At 49.9% G+C, this 19,290-nt stretch overlaps 1 protein-coding gene across 1 annotated transcript; it reads left to right on the forward strand.

The window, feature by feature from the left end:
* The first annotated feature begins 9,132 nt into the window (after positions 1 to 9,132).
* Tent5b (terminal nucleotidyltransferase 5B) lies at positions 9,133 to 16,940 on the forward strand. Its single transcript, XM_090333841.1, has 2 exons — positions 9,133 to 9,558; positions 15,114 to 16,940. The coding sequence occupies exons 1-2, from the start codon at positions 9,298 to 9,300 to the stop codon at positions 16,134 to 16,136; spliced, it is 1,284 nt and encodes a 427-aa protein (XP_090189967.1). The 5' UTR covers positions 9,133 to 9,297; the 3' UTR covers positions 16,137 to 16,940.
* The last annotated feature ends 2,350 nt before the right edge of the window (positions 16,941 to 19,290 follow it).

Here is a 19,290-nt window from a genome sequence, read left to right on the forward strand (position 1 = left end):
GAGTCTACCCTGGCTCAGACCTTCCCAGTGGCTCCCCAGAACCCACTACCTGGAACCAGCAAGACCCCCCACCCTCAGGGCGGGCAGGGGACAGCCAAGTCTTATAGAGCTCCCCACTTCAGGGGCCCAGCCTGGACAAAGGCAGGGTACTAAGAGAAGTAAGGAGGTGGCAGGTGAATGGATGGGGGTGGGGTGGCAGGGCGGGTCCGCGGAAACCACGCCCCCTGACGTCACTCCGCCCCGCCCACCCTCCCCCAGGCAGGTCCCTCCCCGGGGGCTCCTCCCATGGGAACTGCTGTCTCTGCAGCAGGCGCCCAGCCCTGCTGAGCCTGGCATGGGGCTGGGTGGCAGGGCAGGCCTGGGAGGGGACAGTCCCTCACTGGGACAGGCCTGGGACCTGAGAGCTGCACAAGGTCTTCCTCAAGCCTGCAGAGCAGCAGCTGGCCACACCTGGAAACACTCAGTTCCCACCAGAATCTGCATTTTAGCCACGTCCCCAGGTGACCGTCTTCTGAGTTTGACCAGTGCAGATGTGCAGTGGTCTGCCTGAGTCGTTTTCTTTCTTTTTTTTTTTTTCCCCCGTGGGACTTAAACTGTGGGCCTGGGCACTATCCCTGAGCTCTTCAGCTCAAGGCCACCCCCCTTCCCCGCAAGCCACAGCGCCACTTCCCGTTTTCTAGTGGTTAAGGGTCTCATGGTCTTTAGTGCCCAGGCTGGCTTTGAATTGTGATCCTTACATCTCAGCCTCCTACTGAGTAGCTAGGATTACGGGCATGAGCCACTGTGCCCGGCTGGGTGTCTTTTTTTTTTTTTTTGCCAGTCCTGGGGCTTGAACTCAGCACTGTCCTTGGGCTTTCTCAAGGATAGAGCTCTGCCACTTGAGCCACAGCACCACTTCCAGAATCATACCTGGGTCTTTGTGCATGCTAGGCAAGCACTCTACCACTAGGCCAACCTCCTGGCCCTGCCTGAGTCTTTTTTACAGAGTTAAAAGAGTCTTGTTTCTTTACATTTTAGTTAGGGCACTGTTTTTTTCCTTATTTCAAAATTAGGATTATATAAATTGGACCTATTAAACTCTGTGTTCATCACTCCTGTTAATCTAGTTATTCCAGAGGCTGAAATCCTTAGGATTGCAGCTTGAAGACAAACCAAGCAAAAAAGTCCGCAAGACTCTAAAAGTATCATGGGAAAGAGGGGAATGTTGTGCCAAGATTGTTCCATGTTCTGGGAATGACCCCCTCCCCGCCCTTGCTCAGGGCCCATGGACTAGGAATTAAAAGCACACGTTCCCTGAACTAGAATGGACTTGAACCCCAGGTGGCAACAGCCCAATGCTCAGTGGTTAAACACCTGAGCTCTGACCAATCCTGAAGCGACCTGTGGTTCAAAGTTACCAAACAGCCAGCAGGTGATTGTAACTATGGAATTCCCCTATAAAAGCTGTGTAAAAACCTTTGTTCGGGGCCTTAGCATTGCCGGCTATGGGTACGCGAAGGTCCGAGTTCGAACTCGTAATAAATGACCCTTGCTTCTTTGCTTTGAAAAAAAAAAAAAGTCCACAAGACTCCATTTCCAAGTAACCAGAAAAAAGCCAAGCTGAAGGTATGGTAGACAGATTGGGGAACAAAAGCCAGTGAGTTGCAATCCCTGCACTGCCCAGACAGATGTAATACAGACCCTGAAGAGACAGGGACACGCTGGGCAGCCCTTGAGCTTGAGACGACCTGCTGCTCTTGCAGAGAAGATGGAGCAGGTTCAAATTGCTATTCTTTCAGAGGTAAAGTTTCCTCCCTCATGAAATGGGTGTATTCTCGTGTCAGTATCTACCTGCTTTCCCGCCAGGTTGGATGAAGGGAATCAAGCCCTTGGAAGCAAGGGAAAGGGAAATCAGACCGCACCCTGCTCACATCCCTGTGGGCAACTCTGTCCTGCAGGTTGCTCCCTGTCCTTCAAAGCCCAGCCTCCTGCTCCTCTGCCAGGACCTGTCTTTCTCTTTCCTTCTCTTTCCTCTTCCTCCCCTCTCTCTTCCCACAAAAAGTAAAGCAAGAAAGCAAAAGAAAAGAAAAACATTGCCTATCTGAAACTTGCTACAATGTCTCAAACTAGCAAAATTCTCCCTGTTCTGAGAAATATTGTCTGGGCTTGAGTACTGATACTGACTCTGCTGGTGGGTTAGGATGTGGGATCCGCCTCTGACTATATTTGGGTGTGCATTCTTGAATGGGGCCAGGCAGATAAAGGCTTGTGCTCAGAGCCCTGGCTCTGTCCCTGAGCTCTTTTGCTCAGAGCTAGCTACCACTCTACCACTTGAGCCACAACCTCATCTCCAGCTAATTGGAGATATGAGTCTCTGACTTTCCTGCTAGGGCTGGCCTTGAACAGTGATCCTCAGGTCTCAGCTCCTCTGAGTAGCTAGGCACCACTGTCTGTATTCTGAAGGTAAAGCAAACAGAACTTGCTGACATACTGGAGTGTGGGATGTAAGAGAAACAGAAGCGTGCTGAGAGAGCCGCTCAATGGTACAGAGCTTGTCTGAAAGAGAGGTGAAAAGAAGTTTGAAAATTCTGTTTTGGCAGGCTGGATGCTCAAAGTCTATGAAGACTATATATGCACAAGTAGAGATGTGGAATCAAATTAGGTAAACGAATCTGGGATTGAGGTAAGTGCTCAGGAGCAGAATGTGTAAGTTTAGAACTGGCCAGGCTATGGGTGGTATTTACAGCTCCAGGCTGGATACAAACACCCCTGGAGTTCATGTAGACAGGAAGGGAGGAGGATGGGGAAGAGCTCCAGCATTTCACTGTCCAGGGGCTGAGGAAAGAAGGAAGAAGCCTCAGTGACAAAAAAGAAAATCAGGACAATGACATGTCTTGGAGACCAAGCAAAGGAAGTAGTTTTAAAGCCAGGTGAGGTGGTTCACGCCTGTAATCCTAGCTACTCAGGAAGCTGAGATCTGAGGATCATAGTTCAAAGCAAGCCTGGGCACTAAAAAGTCCGTGAGACTCTTATCTCCAGTTAACCACCAGAAAACTGAAAGTGGCACTGTGGCTCAAGGAGTAGGGTGGTAGCCTGGAGCTGAAGAGCTTAGGGACAGTGCCCAGGGCCAGAGTTCAGATCCCATCACACACACACACACACACACACACACACACACACACACACACACACACACACATGCACACACACACGGGAGGGATAGAACAGAGGTTACCAGAGACTGAGAAAGACAGAGGGCAGAGGAGTAAGAGAGATTAATCAATGGACCCAAAACTACAATTAGATGAAAGTAATAAGTGCTGATGCTCTATTACAGAATGCAGCGTACCAAGTTAACAGTAATATCATGAATACGTCGAATGGCTAGAGGAGGGAATTTCAAATGGCCTGACCACAGAGAAATGATGATTGTTTGATGTAGGGACTGTGTACCCTGATTTGATAGTTGCATAATATACACATGCACTGAAGTACAACATCATACCCAAAGTGTGTACCTTTAGCACACACCTATAATCCCGGAACTTGGGAGGTGAAGATAGGCGGATCACAAGTTCAAAGCTGGTTGAAGCTGAGTACTGGTGGCTCACACCCATAATCCTAGCTACTCAAGAGGTTGAGATCTGCGAATGGAGATGTGAAGCCAGCTAGGGAAGAAAAGTCTGCGAGATTTGTCTCTAATTAACCAGCAAAAAAGGCCAAAACAGAGGTATGGCTCAAATAACAGAGCACTGGCTTTCAGTGAAAAAGCCAAGCAAGAGGGGCCAGGAGTTTGGCCTAGTGGTAGAGTGCTTCCCTAGCATGCACAAAGACCCGGGTTTGATTCCTCGGTACCACATACATAGAAAAAAGCTGGAAGTGGTGCTGAGGCTCAAGTGGTAGAGCTCTAGCCTTGAGAAAGTCCAAGGACAGTGCTCAGGCCCTGAGCTCAAGCCCAGAACTGGCAAAAAAGAAAAAAAAAAAGAAAAAGCCAAGCAAGAGTGCAAGGCCCAGGGGAAAGAAATTTCAAGGCTAAATAGCAAGATCCTGTTTCAAAAAGAAAAAAAGAACTGTCAATCGGAATGGAAGGAAATTTGGCAAGTCATATATCTGATAAAGGACTTGATAAAGGACTTATATATAGACTATAAAAAGCTTATAACTTATTACTATTAATAATTAACAAGGGTTGGGAATGACTTAGTAATAGAGTGCTTGCCTAGCATGCATTAAGTCCTGGATTTGATACCTCAGTACCACAAACAGAAAAAGCCAGAAGTGGTGCCGTGGCTCAGGTGGTAGAGTGCTAGCCTTGAGCAAAAGAAGCTTAGGGATAGTGCCCAGGCCTTGAGGTCAAGCTACAGGACTGGCAATGAATAAATACATAAAAAGAAAATGTTTATAATGGGCAAAAGATTTGAACAGGCATTTCTCCGAATATACAGATGACCAATAAGCACATGAGAAGACAGTCAACATTGTTAGCCATCAGAAAAATGTGATTCAAAACCACAATGAGGTCCTATTTCACACCCACTAGGATGGCTATAATCAAAAAGGACAGGTAATGACAAGTGTTGGTGAGGACCTGGAGAAATTAGAGACCTCATACACTGCCAATCAGAACGGAAAATGGCACAACTGCTTTGAAAAACAATCTGGTAGTTCCCCAAATAACTAAAAAGAAAATCACATCTGACCTAGCAAATGTATCCAGTATATACCCAAGAGAAAAGAAATGCTGTGTCCCTGGGCATTGGTGGCTGGGCTGGCACCACTTCCAGTTTTTGTATATATGTGGTACTGAGGAATTGAATCCAGGTCTCATGCATGCTAGGCAAGCACACTACCATTAGGCCACATTCCCAGCCCCAGAAGGTTCACTTTTGTTTTTAGATGCAGCACATGACATTTTATTGTGAACAGTATGGTCACCAGAGTGAAATCCTTAAGAAAGAAAGATGGACCTGGGGCTGCTGTACAGAAGAGAAGCAGGTGTAGCATCCCCAGAAACAGGAGGGGAGCCTGAACTGGAGCCACACAGCCAAGAGAACTAAATGGGTGGAGCAGGTGTAGCGAGTGGAAGGAAGGAGCTGCTCTTCCCATCATTCTGTTTTCTCAGCGGGGTGACACACATCATCAGCCAGGGGGAGGAGCTGCAGGGGCCTGAGGAGTCCGGTCCTGTCCTCTGGCCGGATGGCCAGAGCTGGGGTCCCCACCTCTCCCCGAGGGGGTGGGCCTGATGTGAAGGTGAAATCAGCCAGCGGGACAATGCGGTTCTCTAGCTTCAGTCAGCTGTGTGCGATTAGCCAGGGTGTGGTTTTGCCAGATGGATGCAATTTAATAAGTGGGGAGCAAGGGGGTTGAGGGTGTAGACAAGAAGTAATTACAGCCATGGCCCTTAGACACCAAGCTGGTTTAGGGGCAATGTCAGGACATGAGGGGTGGGCAAGAAAGGGACAAAGCCAGGAGGAGATCCAGTGGGGTAAAGTATTGGTGGATCAAGGACCCATCAGAGTTGAGGTTCTTCAAATGAACAGACAACAGGGAAGCATTGTAGACATTAAAATTATGCAGGGTAGGGGTACAATTATCAGTAATGACATAGCCTATTACCTTGGGCATGAGCACATGAGCTAGGAAGGAGGCCAAGAACCATAGCAGGAGGGGCTGAGAGAGCCCCAAAGGGACGGTCACCTGGGTGGACTCTTGGACCACAGTCATTCTTGGACAAGGTGCTGGCTGGAGCGTGGACCTGGCACTCAGCATACTTGAGTGTAAAGTATCTTTTCCCCACTGTGGGTGACTCCAACACATTGCTTTGCTTCTCTAGCCTCAGTTTCCTCCCCTGGAAAGCTCCTGGGCATCAACTACTTTCTTACAAATTGAACAAAACTGTGCACCAGCCCAGGCATGAGTATGGTCAGCAATCTGGGCCAAGGAAGGAGCCAAATCAATGCCAGTTCCCAGAATATTTTTCTCTGAAGCTGAGAAGGGCCAAGACTCTCCAAAACTTCTTCCCCTTTCCCATCACTCCAAATCATAGAAGATGTGAATGGAAGAGCCTGACAACACTGCCTATCCCACTCCCATCTCACAGAACAGGAAACTGAGACCCAGACAGCGCAAGTGATTGACCTACACCACTGAGACTCGCCTATCGTCATAAGTGAGTTCCCTTTAAAATTCTGTTGGCATCATAAAGAAGGCGGAAAATGTATCCACTGGGAAGCCAGTTGGCCCCATCGGCCAACATTCCCCTCCATTCTCTTGGCAATTCAAAGCTGGTCTTAGACAAAAGATGTTACTGGATACAGCCCTGCTCTCAGCTTCCTGCGCCCAGCTTCCTCCCATCTACACTGGGAAAACATGGAAGCCATCAGCGCTGGGAAAGCTGATTCCCAGCCTTGCATTCACACCAATGCATGCATTTGCTAAAGGCTCTTTGAATCCCAGACAGAAAGCGATAAGGAAAAAGAAGATCTTAAGATATTCCTTGATTCAAGTGCATGGAATGGGCACAACTATAGTAGTTTCCAGGAGGAAATTAAATGGTTTCTAGCCCAGCTACTCCCACTGAGACCAATCCTCCTGATTTCTCTATCCACATCTCCCCCTGTAAATTGAAAAGATGATGGACAATATGATTGGCAAAAGTCCTCCGAAACCAAGTGCTGGTGGCTCACACCTGGAATCATAGCTACTCAGGAGGCTGACATCTGAGGATCCCAGTTCAAAGACAGTCCCTGCAGGAAAGTCCATAAGACTCTTACCTCCAACTAACGAACAAAAAAGCAGGAAATAGAGTTGTGGCTCAAGTAATAGAGCAAAGAAGCTCTGAGTTCAAGCCTCAGTACCAGAACACACACACACACATACACACAGAGTCTTCCTAACTCTTCAGCTAAAGGCTAGCACTCTACTCTCTCTGTCTCTCTGTCTCCCTGTCTCTGTCTGTCCTCCCCACACACACACAATCTTCCTAGCCTTTTCTGACTCTCTTTCTTTCTCTCCCTCCCCCACGAGTTATCCCCCATGACCCTATTTTATTTTCTTTGTAGATACTAATCTGAAATGTCTTATTTGTGTCACTACTGTCTTTCTACCTTAGAACATTCTAGAAGGAAAAGAATCTTGCCAATCCCATCTTAGGACCTATCCCAGCACCTACACAGTAGGTGCCCAGCATATCTGTTGACTGAAAAAAAAAATGAATTAATGGATAGATGGATCTTGTGGGTTGTACCAAACATGACCCTGTTATCTAGGACTCTGGACTCAGAAGACCTGAATCTGAGCCATAGATACCAATTCCTGGGTGTATCTATGACCTTGGGCATATCACTTGACCTCTCTCCATATTTACATGTGGAGAATGATGCTCAAACATCTTGAAGTATGGTTTTAGGAATCAGAAGTCATGTATGTAACATGATCTGCTTCACAGTGGGGTATTCAGTAAATGTTAGCTTCTTTTTTTTTTTTTTAATTCTCCCTTCTCTTGGGGCGAGGAGAGCAGGGTGGCCATGCTGTGGCTCTCTCATCTGTAGCCTCAGGAAGCCTTGAGAATCTAGGACTCTGGACTAGCCAAAGCAGTTTCAATCAATTTCTTATCCATCAAAAGAAGGTAAAACACTAGAACAAGCAATGACACTGGGAAGAGTGGAAGAGAATTGTCCAAGGCCACAGACCCAAGTAGTGAGTCTTTTCTCAGAGGGCTACAGGAAGCCCTTAGGCTTCCAGGACAAATGGAGGGAACATAGGTGGCTTGTTGCCTGAGCTGGCCTCCACAAAGAGGAAATGTCTGCTCTGGTTAATAAGGTTCTATGCCCAGGTGTGTCAGAGTCAGACTTTGGAATAAAGTTTGCCAGCTCTAGGTCTAGAGTTCTCCCTCACTGGCCATATCACTCGAGCCTGCCTTACTTGAGAATGAAAGATTGGGCAAATTATATTTCACATGTAATTAGAAGGATATTTGAGAAAAATATTACAGTGATGGACCAGATAGACTACATTTCTAAACTTTGGCCACAGTATATACAATGTAAAATCAGAAGAAGGAAACACAAACAGGCACTCGTGGCACACATCTATCAGCCTAGCTATTTGGAAGGCTGAGAACTGAGGGCCAAGCTTTAAAGCTAACCTGGGATGGTCAAAATGAGATATTCTTATCTCCAGTTAAGTACCAGAAAGCTGAATGTGGAAGTGTCACTCAAGCAGTAGAGGGCAATAGCCTTGAGCAAAAACAGGCCAAGCAGGACTGTATTCAGTCCCCAATACTGCCACACATATGCACATAAACAAATAATATCGTTTGAGAAAAATGACAAATAACCACACTAAATCTCCTCATCCTCTATGCTTGTAAAGTGGAAGAGATAACCACGTTATCCATCCTCCAGACACATCTGGTCCCTATACCTTGCTACAGGTACAATGGAATGAGAATGCTCCATAGACACATGGTACACCTCTGATTCTGGACCAGAACTAGCACTATGCAAGTACTGTGTGATGTTAAAGGACCAACCCTCCCTCTCTGAGCATATTTCACCTCACCTACCCTAGCTCATGAACATCAGTCAGGCTCTTGGTCTGCAGCCACCAATCAAGAGAAAACAGTTCCAAGATACCCACACATCCTGCATTACCTTTTCTTAGTTCTGGAAATTGAGTCGTGCGACAATTTCTTTGGGTGCCTGAAGATAGTGGATAACCAGAATCAGGATAGGTGATTTGTTTTTCAAATGCTTCCAGTAAAGGAAAAAAAAAATCGAGATTTCTCAATGGTTCAACTCCGCTACAAACTCTACAGACCACTTCCTTCCCCCCTGCCTTGAGCTGGGGAAGAGCGACTCAGTCCCTTTAAGTCCAGGCGGGCCCAGGCCAATCACAGTTAATAGTTCTTTAAAGACCAAAGGAGGGAATTCTGCCTGAGAAGGAGGGCGGGGCAGAGGTATGCTTTCCAACCAATCAGAATCCACCCCGAAACTAGCGACTCCCGTGCAGAGCTCTGAGGACCAATGACAGGAATGTGTGGAGAGGGGCGGGTCCTACTCTGTGTGACAGCCGTACTGACCAATGGGCTTGTCGCCCGCGGCCTATAAGAGTCCGCTGAGCCCAGAGTGCCAGGCTTTCAGGGTCGGTAAGTCGTCGCCGCCGGAGGTGTGTCCCTTGCGTGTGCCTCGCAGTTGCTGCCGCCCCGTTCCTGCATCCCCGCCCTCAGCCTTGACCGGGGCCCAGCCACTCTCCCTGCTCTCCTCCCCTAAACCACCCCCGGGTTTCTGCCGTCAAGGCCCCGGGGCCAGGCGAACGATGCCGTCGGAGAGCGGAGCCGAGTGCTTGGACCAGGCGGCTGCGCAGGTGGGGACGGCTGCAGCCCCGGCGGCGGCCCCGGCGGCCTCGGCGGGCGGCGGCCCCGACCCGGAGACCTCCCAGGCCTCCCTGGGTGGGCACCTGAGCGGGCTGGGCTGGCCGCAGGTGAAGCGGCTGGACGCGCTGCTGAGCGAGCCCATTCCCATTCACGGGCGCGGCAACTTCCCCACGCTGAGCGTGCCGCCGCGGCAGATCGTGCAGGTGAGCCCGAGGGGTGGGAGGCCGGGGGTCCTGCCCCGAGATCGGAAAGGTCGGGGAAACCGAGGCGCCGCAAGAGCGGCTGCAGGGGTTGCACCGCGTCTTCGTGCTGCACCAGACCCCTTCCTCCTGCGCCCAATCTTCCCCACTTAGCCCTGAGTCCTCTGCCCAGGAAGAGTGCTGATACCCCAGGAGCCGCTCCGCACGTCCGGGATGGGAGCGGGGAAGGACTCGCCTACCTGCAGTCAAGGACAAAGGGTACCAGGGAGCCTCTCGTTTTGGTTGTGTGTGTGTGAAGGTGTCCAAAATAGCTCTTCCTTCTTGACCCAGCGTCTCCCAACTTCTCTGGGGACTCTTGGGACCCTCTTTCCTTGAGGACCCAAAGCCCTTGGCTAGTCTCCTGACTAGGTAGAGAAAGCCCAGAAGTCCCAGCAGAGACACCCTCTATCTCACTGGAGTTCTGGCAGGTTAAATTATACACCGGCTAAACCTGAGCCCCTACTCCAGAAAGCAACACTTCATGGTTTGTTAGATGCTCTTCATCCCCCAGATTGCAAATGAAAGCCATAGGGTCTCAAATCCCAAACTCCATCTCTCTTCTGGAAGCCCCTTCCTCCTTCAGATTCCAACTTCTTCCATGACCCCACCAAGTGCTCTTTCTATAGCCCAGATGCAATTATTTATGTTCAGAACTGCCAAAGGATGGTAATTGTGTGTAGTGTGTGTGTGTGTGTGTGTGTGTGTGTGTGTGTGTGTGTGTGTGTGTGTGTGTGAAGGCTGAGGAAGCTGAAGTCTCAAGAGAGGCACCTTGGATTACCCAATGGGGGGTGAAAAAAATCAAACCCCAGGGAATCCCTTCAGCCTTCCAGGAATCAGGTGGTTACAAGGTCAAAATTTCCCCACTCCTGCCCTGGTACCAAAGCTCAGAGTCTAGGCTTTAGAGAAGTCTCCCTATAGAAGAAACCAGAAAATCTAGTGACCAGGTCCTGTGTGTTCCAGAGAGACATTGCATACACATGGGTAAGCAGTCTCGTCCCTGCCTCCTGCTGTCTTAGCTTTCAAGGAAGGGGGAGAGGGAAGGGACCCTGCTGAGGGATTGCCTGGCCCTCCCTCCCTCCTTTCCTCCCTCCCACCCCATGAAGTAGGAAAGAGCTGGGGGGGGGGGGGAATGATGAGATTCTCCAGGGCTGACTCACTCAGTAGGGCTAGCCTAGGCATTCCTTCATTCCTTCTTGCTTGCTGTCATGTGTGATTTGTAAACCAGCTGAGGCTTTTCTTGGTTTGTTCTTTTCTGTTTGTTTTTGCTTTGTCCTTTTTTGTGTTTTGTGTTTTTGGTTTTGCCAGTCCTGGGCTTGAGCTCAGGGTCTGAGCACTGTCCTTGGGCTTTCTCAAGGGTAGAGCTCTACCACTTGAGCCACAGCACCACTTCTGGCTTTTTCTGTGTATGTGGTACCGAGGAATTGAACCCGGATCTTTGTGCTTGCTAGGCCAAACTCCCAGCCCTGTTTTTTGTTTTTTGGGTTTTTTTGAGATGGTATTGAGCTCATTAGTTCAAGTGACCAGCCTTCTAAAGTTGTGTGAGTGTGGCCATGCTGCTGGTCTTTTCTGCCCCAGATGTTGTCCCAGATGTCTCCAGCACTGTGGCCCTAGGCACTAGGGGAGGGAAAGATGGCACCATGGGGCAGCTCCCTTCTGTGGGAACAAGTAGGATCCAAACTGCCTTGATTGGTGGCCCTTCTGTGCCAAACCCTGTGCAGGACATTAAGGACACAGATGTGACCAGGAGTCAGCTCGTTACCTTCAGGTGCTCCCAGTCAGAAGTAGTTGACTTCACTATGTGGTAGTAGTACAATGTTCCCTTACACAAGGGTCAGAGACAAGGCACCATGGATGGTGGAGGGCTGAGATTTCAGAGCTGGACTGAAGTCTGAAACCTGGATTCAGGGCCTCAACTGTTGTTGCTTCCATCTGTTCTATGGGGATGGATCTCATTAATACCCTTTCTGGTTCCAGAATTCAATAGAAACAGGTGCCTCCACACCTGGCCCATACAGCCACTTCCAGAAGGAAGAAAGTCTGTCTCCTTGGCAGGAATTTGCAACTATCAGCTTCAAAAGCGGTTAGGCTTTTTGGGGAGTTGGGGAGGGAGGAGCTAGTTAAGGCTTTTTACCAGTGCTAATTTTCCTCAAAAAAAATAGGAACCTTTTTGCTTCTGTACCTTATAAGGCTTTGCCTCCACCTACAGATACTGCTCTTGCATATTCCTGGGCTGAAAGGATCGGTCTTGTAGAGTCCCCATGCCCACAACTCAGGAAAGAAATCTGGTTCTAGTTAAGCTCAGCCACTTATTAGCTATGTGGCCCTGGACAAGTCCTTTCCCTTCTCTGGGCCCAGAAAATTGGAGCCAGACTATTTGACCTCCCCAGCCCTAGCCAGAGAGCCTGTCAGAGGCAGTTCTGTTGCCATTTCCCAAGCCTTCCCATAATCTCAGCAGCAGACCAGAGCAGAGGGGTTCTAGAGAGCCCTGTAGCACCGAAGAAAGGAGGGTACAGACACAGCCCCCCCCCCCCCGCCCCACCCTGTGGCTGATTCAGAAGGCTCCAAGCTGCCCTGCAGTGTTTGGGTGTGTCAGTATCTGGAGACTGCCTGTCAAACTGGCTGTAGTCACACCTGGGAAAGAGACAATAGCTGCTGGCTCGCTGACACAGCTGGCCCGTGGCCCCTGACGCAGGGGATTTAATGAGGGTACTGCTTCCTACTCACCAGGCCGGGTGCCATGCCCTGGAGTGGGCACTACCAGCTCAGAGGAGGCCCTGGCACTGAGTAAAGCCCAGTCAGCTCTATTGGGACTCAGGCTGTCTGTTCTGCAAGTCTAGCAGGGTCCTTGAACCAAGGTCTTCAGTCTACATCTCTCATTGGCTACATGGGCACCATTGCCAGAGTGAAAACTAACAAGTCCCCCAAGCTGAACTGGCCACAAGGGCCAGGGGTGCCCCCAGCTCCCACTTTTCTTTCCTTTCGTGCTATTGCTTGGGGCCTTAGTGATTTCAGAGCCACTCTCACTTTGAAATTTTGAAAGGGAAGAAGAATTAGGACACCAATTTCCAATCTGCTTCTTTTGAACCCCTGGAATCAAGCATCATAGAGGCTAGACTACGTTAGGGTGTAGCTTTCCTGGCACAAAACGTTCTTAGCATGTAAGAAGGTCTAGGTTCCTTCCCTGGTATGGTGAACAGCAAAAGGGACAGGCTACTTCTTTAGTTTTCGAGAAGCACACTTAAGATGGACAGGTCTTTGACATCGTTAAGCAAGTGACCTCACTTGGTAAGGCTCAGTTATGCCATGTAGAACAAGAAGATGAACCAGAGGCTTGTGTGTGCCAAACACACCCTGTCCCACTCTGCTACACACAGCCCCACAGAATCTGGTGAGGTCCAGTGCTTGACATTCCCTCATCCAACCTCTAGGATACCTCTCCTTCTCCATTCAAATGTTCCTGATGGCTACTTGCTTCCCCTCCACCCCGCTGCCATGGCAACCCCTCCCGGAAGTCTTCCTGGAGGGAGCGGCCTGCCTGCCTCAGATTGCCCCACTGCGCTTGCCTCCTCAGCACTTGGGCGCATTCTTTGCAGTAATTCCCGGGAGGCAGAACAACCCACCCCAGAGCTGGGTGCTGACTTGGCAGCCAGGTGGGGTTGCAGAGTCACCAATGGCAGGAATGCTGCCTGGTCACTTTCAGGACCGTGTGTGAACTACCTGCCGTTGCTGAGAATGTCCATGTCGGACACCCCAGCTTCACTCTTCACTCCACTTGGTTCTGTGGTCCAGGGAGCTGAAGGAAGGGGTTCACTTTTACTTGTGCTGGCTTTGTGCCACCTGCTCAGGGAGAGATGTCAGCTGGGGTTTTCCACCTTCCCACTTGGAAGACCTCCTGAGTTCTTTGCCTTTCCTTTCTCCCAAAAGCATTCAAGGTCTGGCTTTCAAACCCCCAGCCTGGCATATTTGAGTGACTTTTCCTTTCAGCCATAGTTGTATTGATCACTGTATGCCTCATTCTTCTTCATCTGCAAAACCTAGACAGTATTTGCTTTGTTGGATCATCTTTAAAGATGAACTAAGATTCACATGTCCTGGTCAAAAGAACACCCATGGACTTGAGAATACAACCCAGCTGAGCTCTAGGCTCAGACTGGCTGCTGTGGCCTTCTTTATGTTTCTTAACTACTCTGTGCCTCACTCAGGTCTCCTGCCTGTCAGTTGGGATAGTAATAGTCCAACAAGTTTGTCATGATAGTTAATGTGTCAGTGCCTACGACTGCTTTGTTGTTGAATTTCTACCTGTATTCTCTGTACCTGTGGAGCAGACACCATGTCTAGTAACATTTTTGCTAAACATTTTTGCTTGCCATTTTAGAGAGGTAAAATAGCACAGTAGGTGCTGGGAGTTTGACCTAGTGGTAGAGTGCTTGCCTAGCATGCACGAAGACTCAGGTTCAAGTCCTTGGTACCACATACATACAAAAAAGCTGGAAGTGGTGCTGAGGCTCAAGTGGCAGAGCTCTAGCCTTGAGAAAGTGCAAGGACAGTGCTCAGGGCCTGAGCTCAAGCCTAGGACTGGCAAAAAAAAAAAAAAAAAGAAGAGCACAGTTAAGACATAGGCTAGCACAGTTAAGACATAGGCTATCTCAGATTCCAGCTATTTGGCTAAGTTACCAGTCCCTCTATGGCTCTATTTCCTCATCTATAAAGTGCAAGGCACAGCACTCAGCTCTTCTGGTTATTGTGAAGGTTAAATAAGTTTGGATTTCAGAGTATAAAATATTTTCATCATGGCTTAGTGCTCAGTAAATCCTGCGCTGTATTGTGAGTCAGTTCTTCAAATAGACCATTCCCCAGACTGGCAAGTTGAGGTTTAGTGAGTTCAATGATTTCCCAAAGGCATAAGAGCAGCTGGGCACCACTGGCTCAGGCCTGTAATCCTCGCTACTTAGGAGGCTGAGATCCGAGGGTTGTGATTCAAAGCGAGCCCAGGCAGGAAAATCTGAAATGCTTTTAATAATCACCAAAAAGCCAGAAGTGGAACTATGGCTCAAGTAGTAGAGCACCAATGAGAAAGCTCAAGGACAGTGCCCAGGCCAAATTCAAGTCCTAGTTCCCACCAAAGAAAAAAGAAAAAGCCGGGTGGGGTGGCTCACACCTTTAATCCTAGCTACTCAGGAAGCTGAAATCGAGGATCAAGATTCAAAGCCAGCCTGGGCACTAAAATGTCTGTGAAACTCTAATCTCCAATTAACTACCAGAAAATCAGGAGTCGTGCTGTGGCTCAAGGGGTAGGGCAGTGGACTTGAGCTGAAGAGCTCAGGGACAATGCCCAGAGTTCAAGTCCCACGACCAACAACAACAAAAAAGGAAGTGTGTATGTGTGTGTGTGTGTGTGTGTGTGTGTGTGTGTGTGTGTTAAAAGATCACCAGTGGCCGATGTTACTGGGATGGTTTTCTGAAGTCCTAGTGCAGACTTGAAGGGACCACCAGGCTCCTGACACCCTCTCTCCCCACAGGTGGTCCGAAACAGCTTGGAGGAACAGGGACTCCATGTGCACAGTGTGCGACTGCACGGCTCAGCCGCCAGCCATGTGCTGCATCCTGAGAGTGGCCTGGGCTACAAGGACCTGGACCTGGTGTTCCGGGTGGACCTGAACAGTGAGGCATCCTTCCAGCTGACCAAGGCGGTGGTGCTGGCCTGCCTGCTGGACTTCCTGCCAGCTGGGGTGAGCAGGGCCAAGATCACACCACTGACACTCAAGGAGGCATACGTGCAGAAGCTGGTGAAAGTGTGCACAGACACAGACCGCTGGAGCCTCATCTCACTATCTAACAAGAGCGGCAAGAACGTGGAGCTCAAGTTTGTGGACTCTGTGAGGCGCCAGTTCGAGTTCAGCGTGGACTCCTTCCAGATCATCCTGGACTCCCTGCTGCTCTTTGGCCAGTGCTCATCGACACCCATGTCTGAGGCCTTCCACCCCACGGTGATGGGGGAGAGCTTGTACGGAGACTTCGCCGAGGCCCTGGAACACCTGCAGCACCGGGTCATCGCCACGCGCAGCCCGGAGGAGATCCGAGGCGGGGGCCTGCTCAAATACTGCCATCTCCTGGTGCGGGGCTTCCGGCCACGGCCCAGCACTGACACCCGAGCCCTGCAGCGGTACATGTGCTCCCGCTTCTTCATCGACTTTCCCGACCTGGTAGAGCAGCAGCGCACGCTAGAGCGCTACCTGGAGGCCCACTTCGGGGGCGCTGATGCGGCTCGCCGGTATGCCTGTCTAGTGACACTGCACCAGGTGGTCAATGAAAGCACGGTGTGCCTCATGAGCCACGAGCGCCGGCAGACCCTGGACCTCATTGCCACGCTGGCACTCCAGGCCCTGGCTGAACAGGGCCCTGCTGCCATGGCTGCCCTGGCCTGGCGCCGTCCAGGCCCTGATGGGGTTGTACCAGCCACTGTCAATTACTATGTGACCCCCATGCCGCCGCTGCTGGCTGGGGCCCCCTCCTCCTATCCTACCTGGCTGCCTTGCAACTGACTGGACTCTGGCCAGAAGAGACATGGGGCTCCTGGGGCAGGGTGGGGGTAATGAGCAAAGATGGGCCACCTGTGCCAGCCCGCCCAGCACTGCTGCTGCAGGATTGGGCCTTCAGCTGACTTGAGTGGGGCCCCTAGCAGCTGAAGGCGGGGCGTGAGGGAACCTTCAGCCGTTGCTCCCTGTTTTTTGTTTGTTTTTTTTTTTAAAGCATTATGATTGTGGAGTGCAGGGAAACAGTCGCCTCCAGGAGACAAAGCAAATTGGAGTGGTGGCCTCAGTGCCCAGCCCCTTGGCTTAATTTCCATGGCCTAGAAAGGGTCCTTTTGACTAGGGCCAGTCCACACACTGGCTAAATACAGTATGGGACAGGGACTGCTTATTTCAGGTTAGGCTGGGCCACTAACAGATTTTCCTTCGCCCAGTGGTCCAACTGAGTTGATCATTGAGAAAAGGGAAACTGAGGCAGAAGGCAGATCCTTAGATGTGGGGAGAGATGGACTTAGCCCAGTCTCCTGAAACCTGCATCCCAGGCTGTGAAGCGGCCTTCCCTCTTGAGGGGTCAAGATATGCAGAGGAGAAGATGCGGCCCCCGCCCCTCCAGTGTAATCCCTGCTCCCTCGAGTTGGAAGGAGCCCTGCTGCCTGGGAGCAGGATGCTGAGCCCAAATGGGCCAGAACTGCCTTGAGCAGCCCCGCCCTCCTGGCTGGGGGACTGTCACGTGGGGGAGCCACACCTCCACATCCTTTTCCCTTCCTCTGGATTTGTTGCTATTTTGCACTTGTAACCACCTACCAATAAAGATGGTCTACACTGCGCCCGGTGGCATGCTTTCTCCCAAGGACAACCTTGAGGCAGCAGAGGCAGCTGCAGCCTCCCCAGTCTGAGTCTGGGTAGCATTGTAGGAGCTGACAGTGCTGCCAGTCCTTCCTTCCCTCACCCCTGACCCAATCCGATTACCAGACCCAGCGGTCTCTACACATGTGATCTGCACGTTGCCTCGGCAAGTCTAGAACTCTTGTTAAGGAGGAAAGGTGACCAGTCACCAGTGGCTCATTCCTGTAATCCTAGCTCTTCAGGAGGCTGAAGATCTGAGGACTGTGGTTTGAAGCCAGCCTGAGAGGAACGTCCACAGACTCTTATCTACAATTAATCATGAAAGGTGGAAGTGGAGTTGTGGCTTACATAGTAGAGCACCAGCCTTGAGCAAAAGGAGCCCAAGGAAAGCCCAGCCCCAAGACTGGCACAAAAAAAAAAGATTGGGGGGGGGGGTTGGGAGTGTGGCCTAGCAGCAGTGTGCTCATCTAGCATGCACGAAGCCCTGGGTTTGATTTCCCTGGAACCACATACACAGAAAAAGCCAGAAGTGGCACTGTGGCTCAAGAGTGTTAGCCTTGAGCACCTGCTCACTCAGCGAGGTACCCCGTCCCTTGGGATGCCAAGCTCTAAATAGTCACTTGTTTGATGACAGAAATAGTCCCTCACCCCATCCCAGCTGTGTCCACCTAGCCAAGGTCCTGGGAAGGACAAAGTTTGTCTATTTGAACATGAGCATAGGCCTGAGGGGACAATACAAAGACATCAGGCTCAGCTTGTTGGGGTGGGGTTCACTTGGCTATAGCTTGTTTTGGGGAGGGGGAACAAACCAAGATAAGCACAGATACACTTTCCTTGCAGCTCATCCTGTGTCTATAACTGTTGTAGGTGTTGGGAATGCAAACCAAAGGCAGACATCCCTATCCTAGTGCTGACTGCATTCTACTGAGTGGATAAAATAGTACGGCCTTAAAAGGTCACAGTGCATAAAAATGTTAATCAGCTCACACCTATAATCTTAGCTACTCGGAAGGCTGAGATCTGAGCAAAGCAGTTCAAAGCCAGCCCAGGCACTAAAATCTGTGAAACTCTTATCTCCAATTAACCACTAGAAAACCTGAAGTGGTGCTGTAGATTGAGGGATAGGGTGGTAGACTTGAGCTGAAGAGCTCAGGGACAGCACCCAGGCCCAGAGTTCACCCCTGACCAACAACAAAAATGTTAACCAAGGATGTGAAAGTGCTGGGTTGGCCAAGTTAAAGACCACAGATGAAGCCAACTGCTGGTGGCTTATGCCTGTAATCCTAGCTACTCAGGAGACTGAGTTCTTAGAATCAGCCAGAGAAGGAAAATTCAATCCTTATTGAGACTCATTTCCAGTAAACCACCAAAAAGCCAGAAGTGGAGCTGTGGCTCAAGGGATAGAGCACTAATCTTGAGGGGAAAACAAACTAAACTTGATGGAGCAAAGACTTCAAGACAATGAGAAGTGAGCCATGTCTGGAGAAAGTGTTCTGGGCTAAGGAAACTTGTCTGTAAATGCTCATGCCCTGACAGGTGAGCCTGAAAAAAAAAAAAAAAGCAAGTGTGCCTGAGGGTGTCTGGCTGGCTAGGGGTGGGGAGGAGAGGGTGAGATGTGAGGCAGTTCACAGGTATCACCTGATAGGCCTTACTCCAGGATCAGGCACTAAGCTCAATGATACCTGACTGTCACCCTTCTCTTTACTCTTGCTTTTTTGTTTTTTGTTTTTTTTTTTTTTTGGCCAGTCCTGGGCTTGAGCTCAGGGCCTGAGCACTGTCCTTGGACTTTCTCAAGGCTAGAGCTCTACCACTTGAGCCACAGCACCACTTCCGGCTTTTTTCTATGTACGTAGTACCAAGGAATCAAACCCGGGTCTTTGTGCATGCTAGGCAAGCACTCTACTACTAGGCCAAACTCCTGGCCCCTCCATTTTACTTTTGTAACAATTCCGTAACCAAAGAATGAGCATTATTTTAGCTTTTCAGATGAAAAAAAAATGGACTTTTCTGCTACTTTCTAGATACCTTTCCCTACACTCATTTCATGATTATTTGACACTATGTCTCTTGTCGTGTATGTGGCAGTGAACACCTTGTGTATAAGTGGCAGAATATAGTGGTGGGTGTTTTGGGGTTTTTCTGTTTTGTTTTTGTGAGTCATGGGGCTTGAACTCTGGGCCTGGGCGCTGTCCCTGAGCTCTTCAGCTCAAGCTTACTACCCTACACCTTGCAGCCCTACCTCCCGTTGTCTAGTGATTAATTGGAGATGAGTCTCACCTTCTTTAGTACCTAGATCGGCTTTGAACCTCAAGCTCAGATC

Source organism: Megascapheus bottae, chromosome 6 (assembly GCF_031878675.1).
Source record: "Megascapheus bottae isolate mThoBot1 chromosome 6, mThoBot2.hap1, whole genome shotgun sequence".
Taxonomy (NCBI): Eukaryota; Metazoa; Chordata; class Mammalia; order Rodentia; family Geomyidae; genus Megascapheus; species Megascapheus bottae.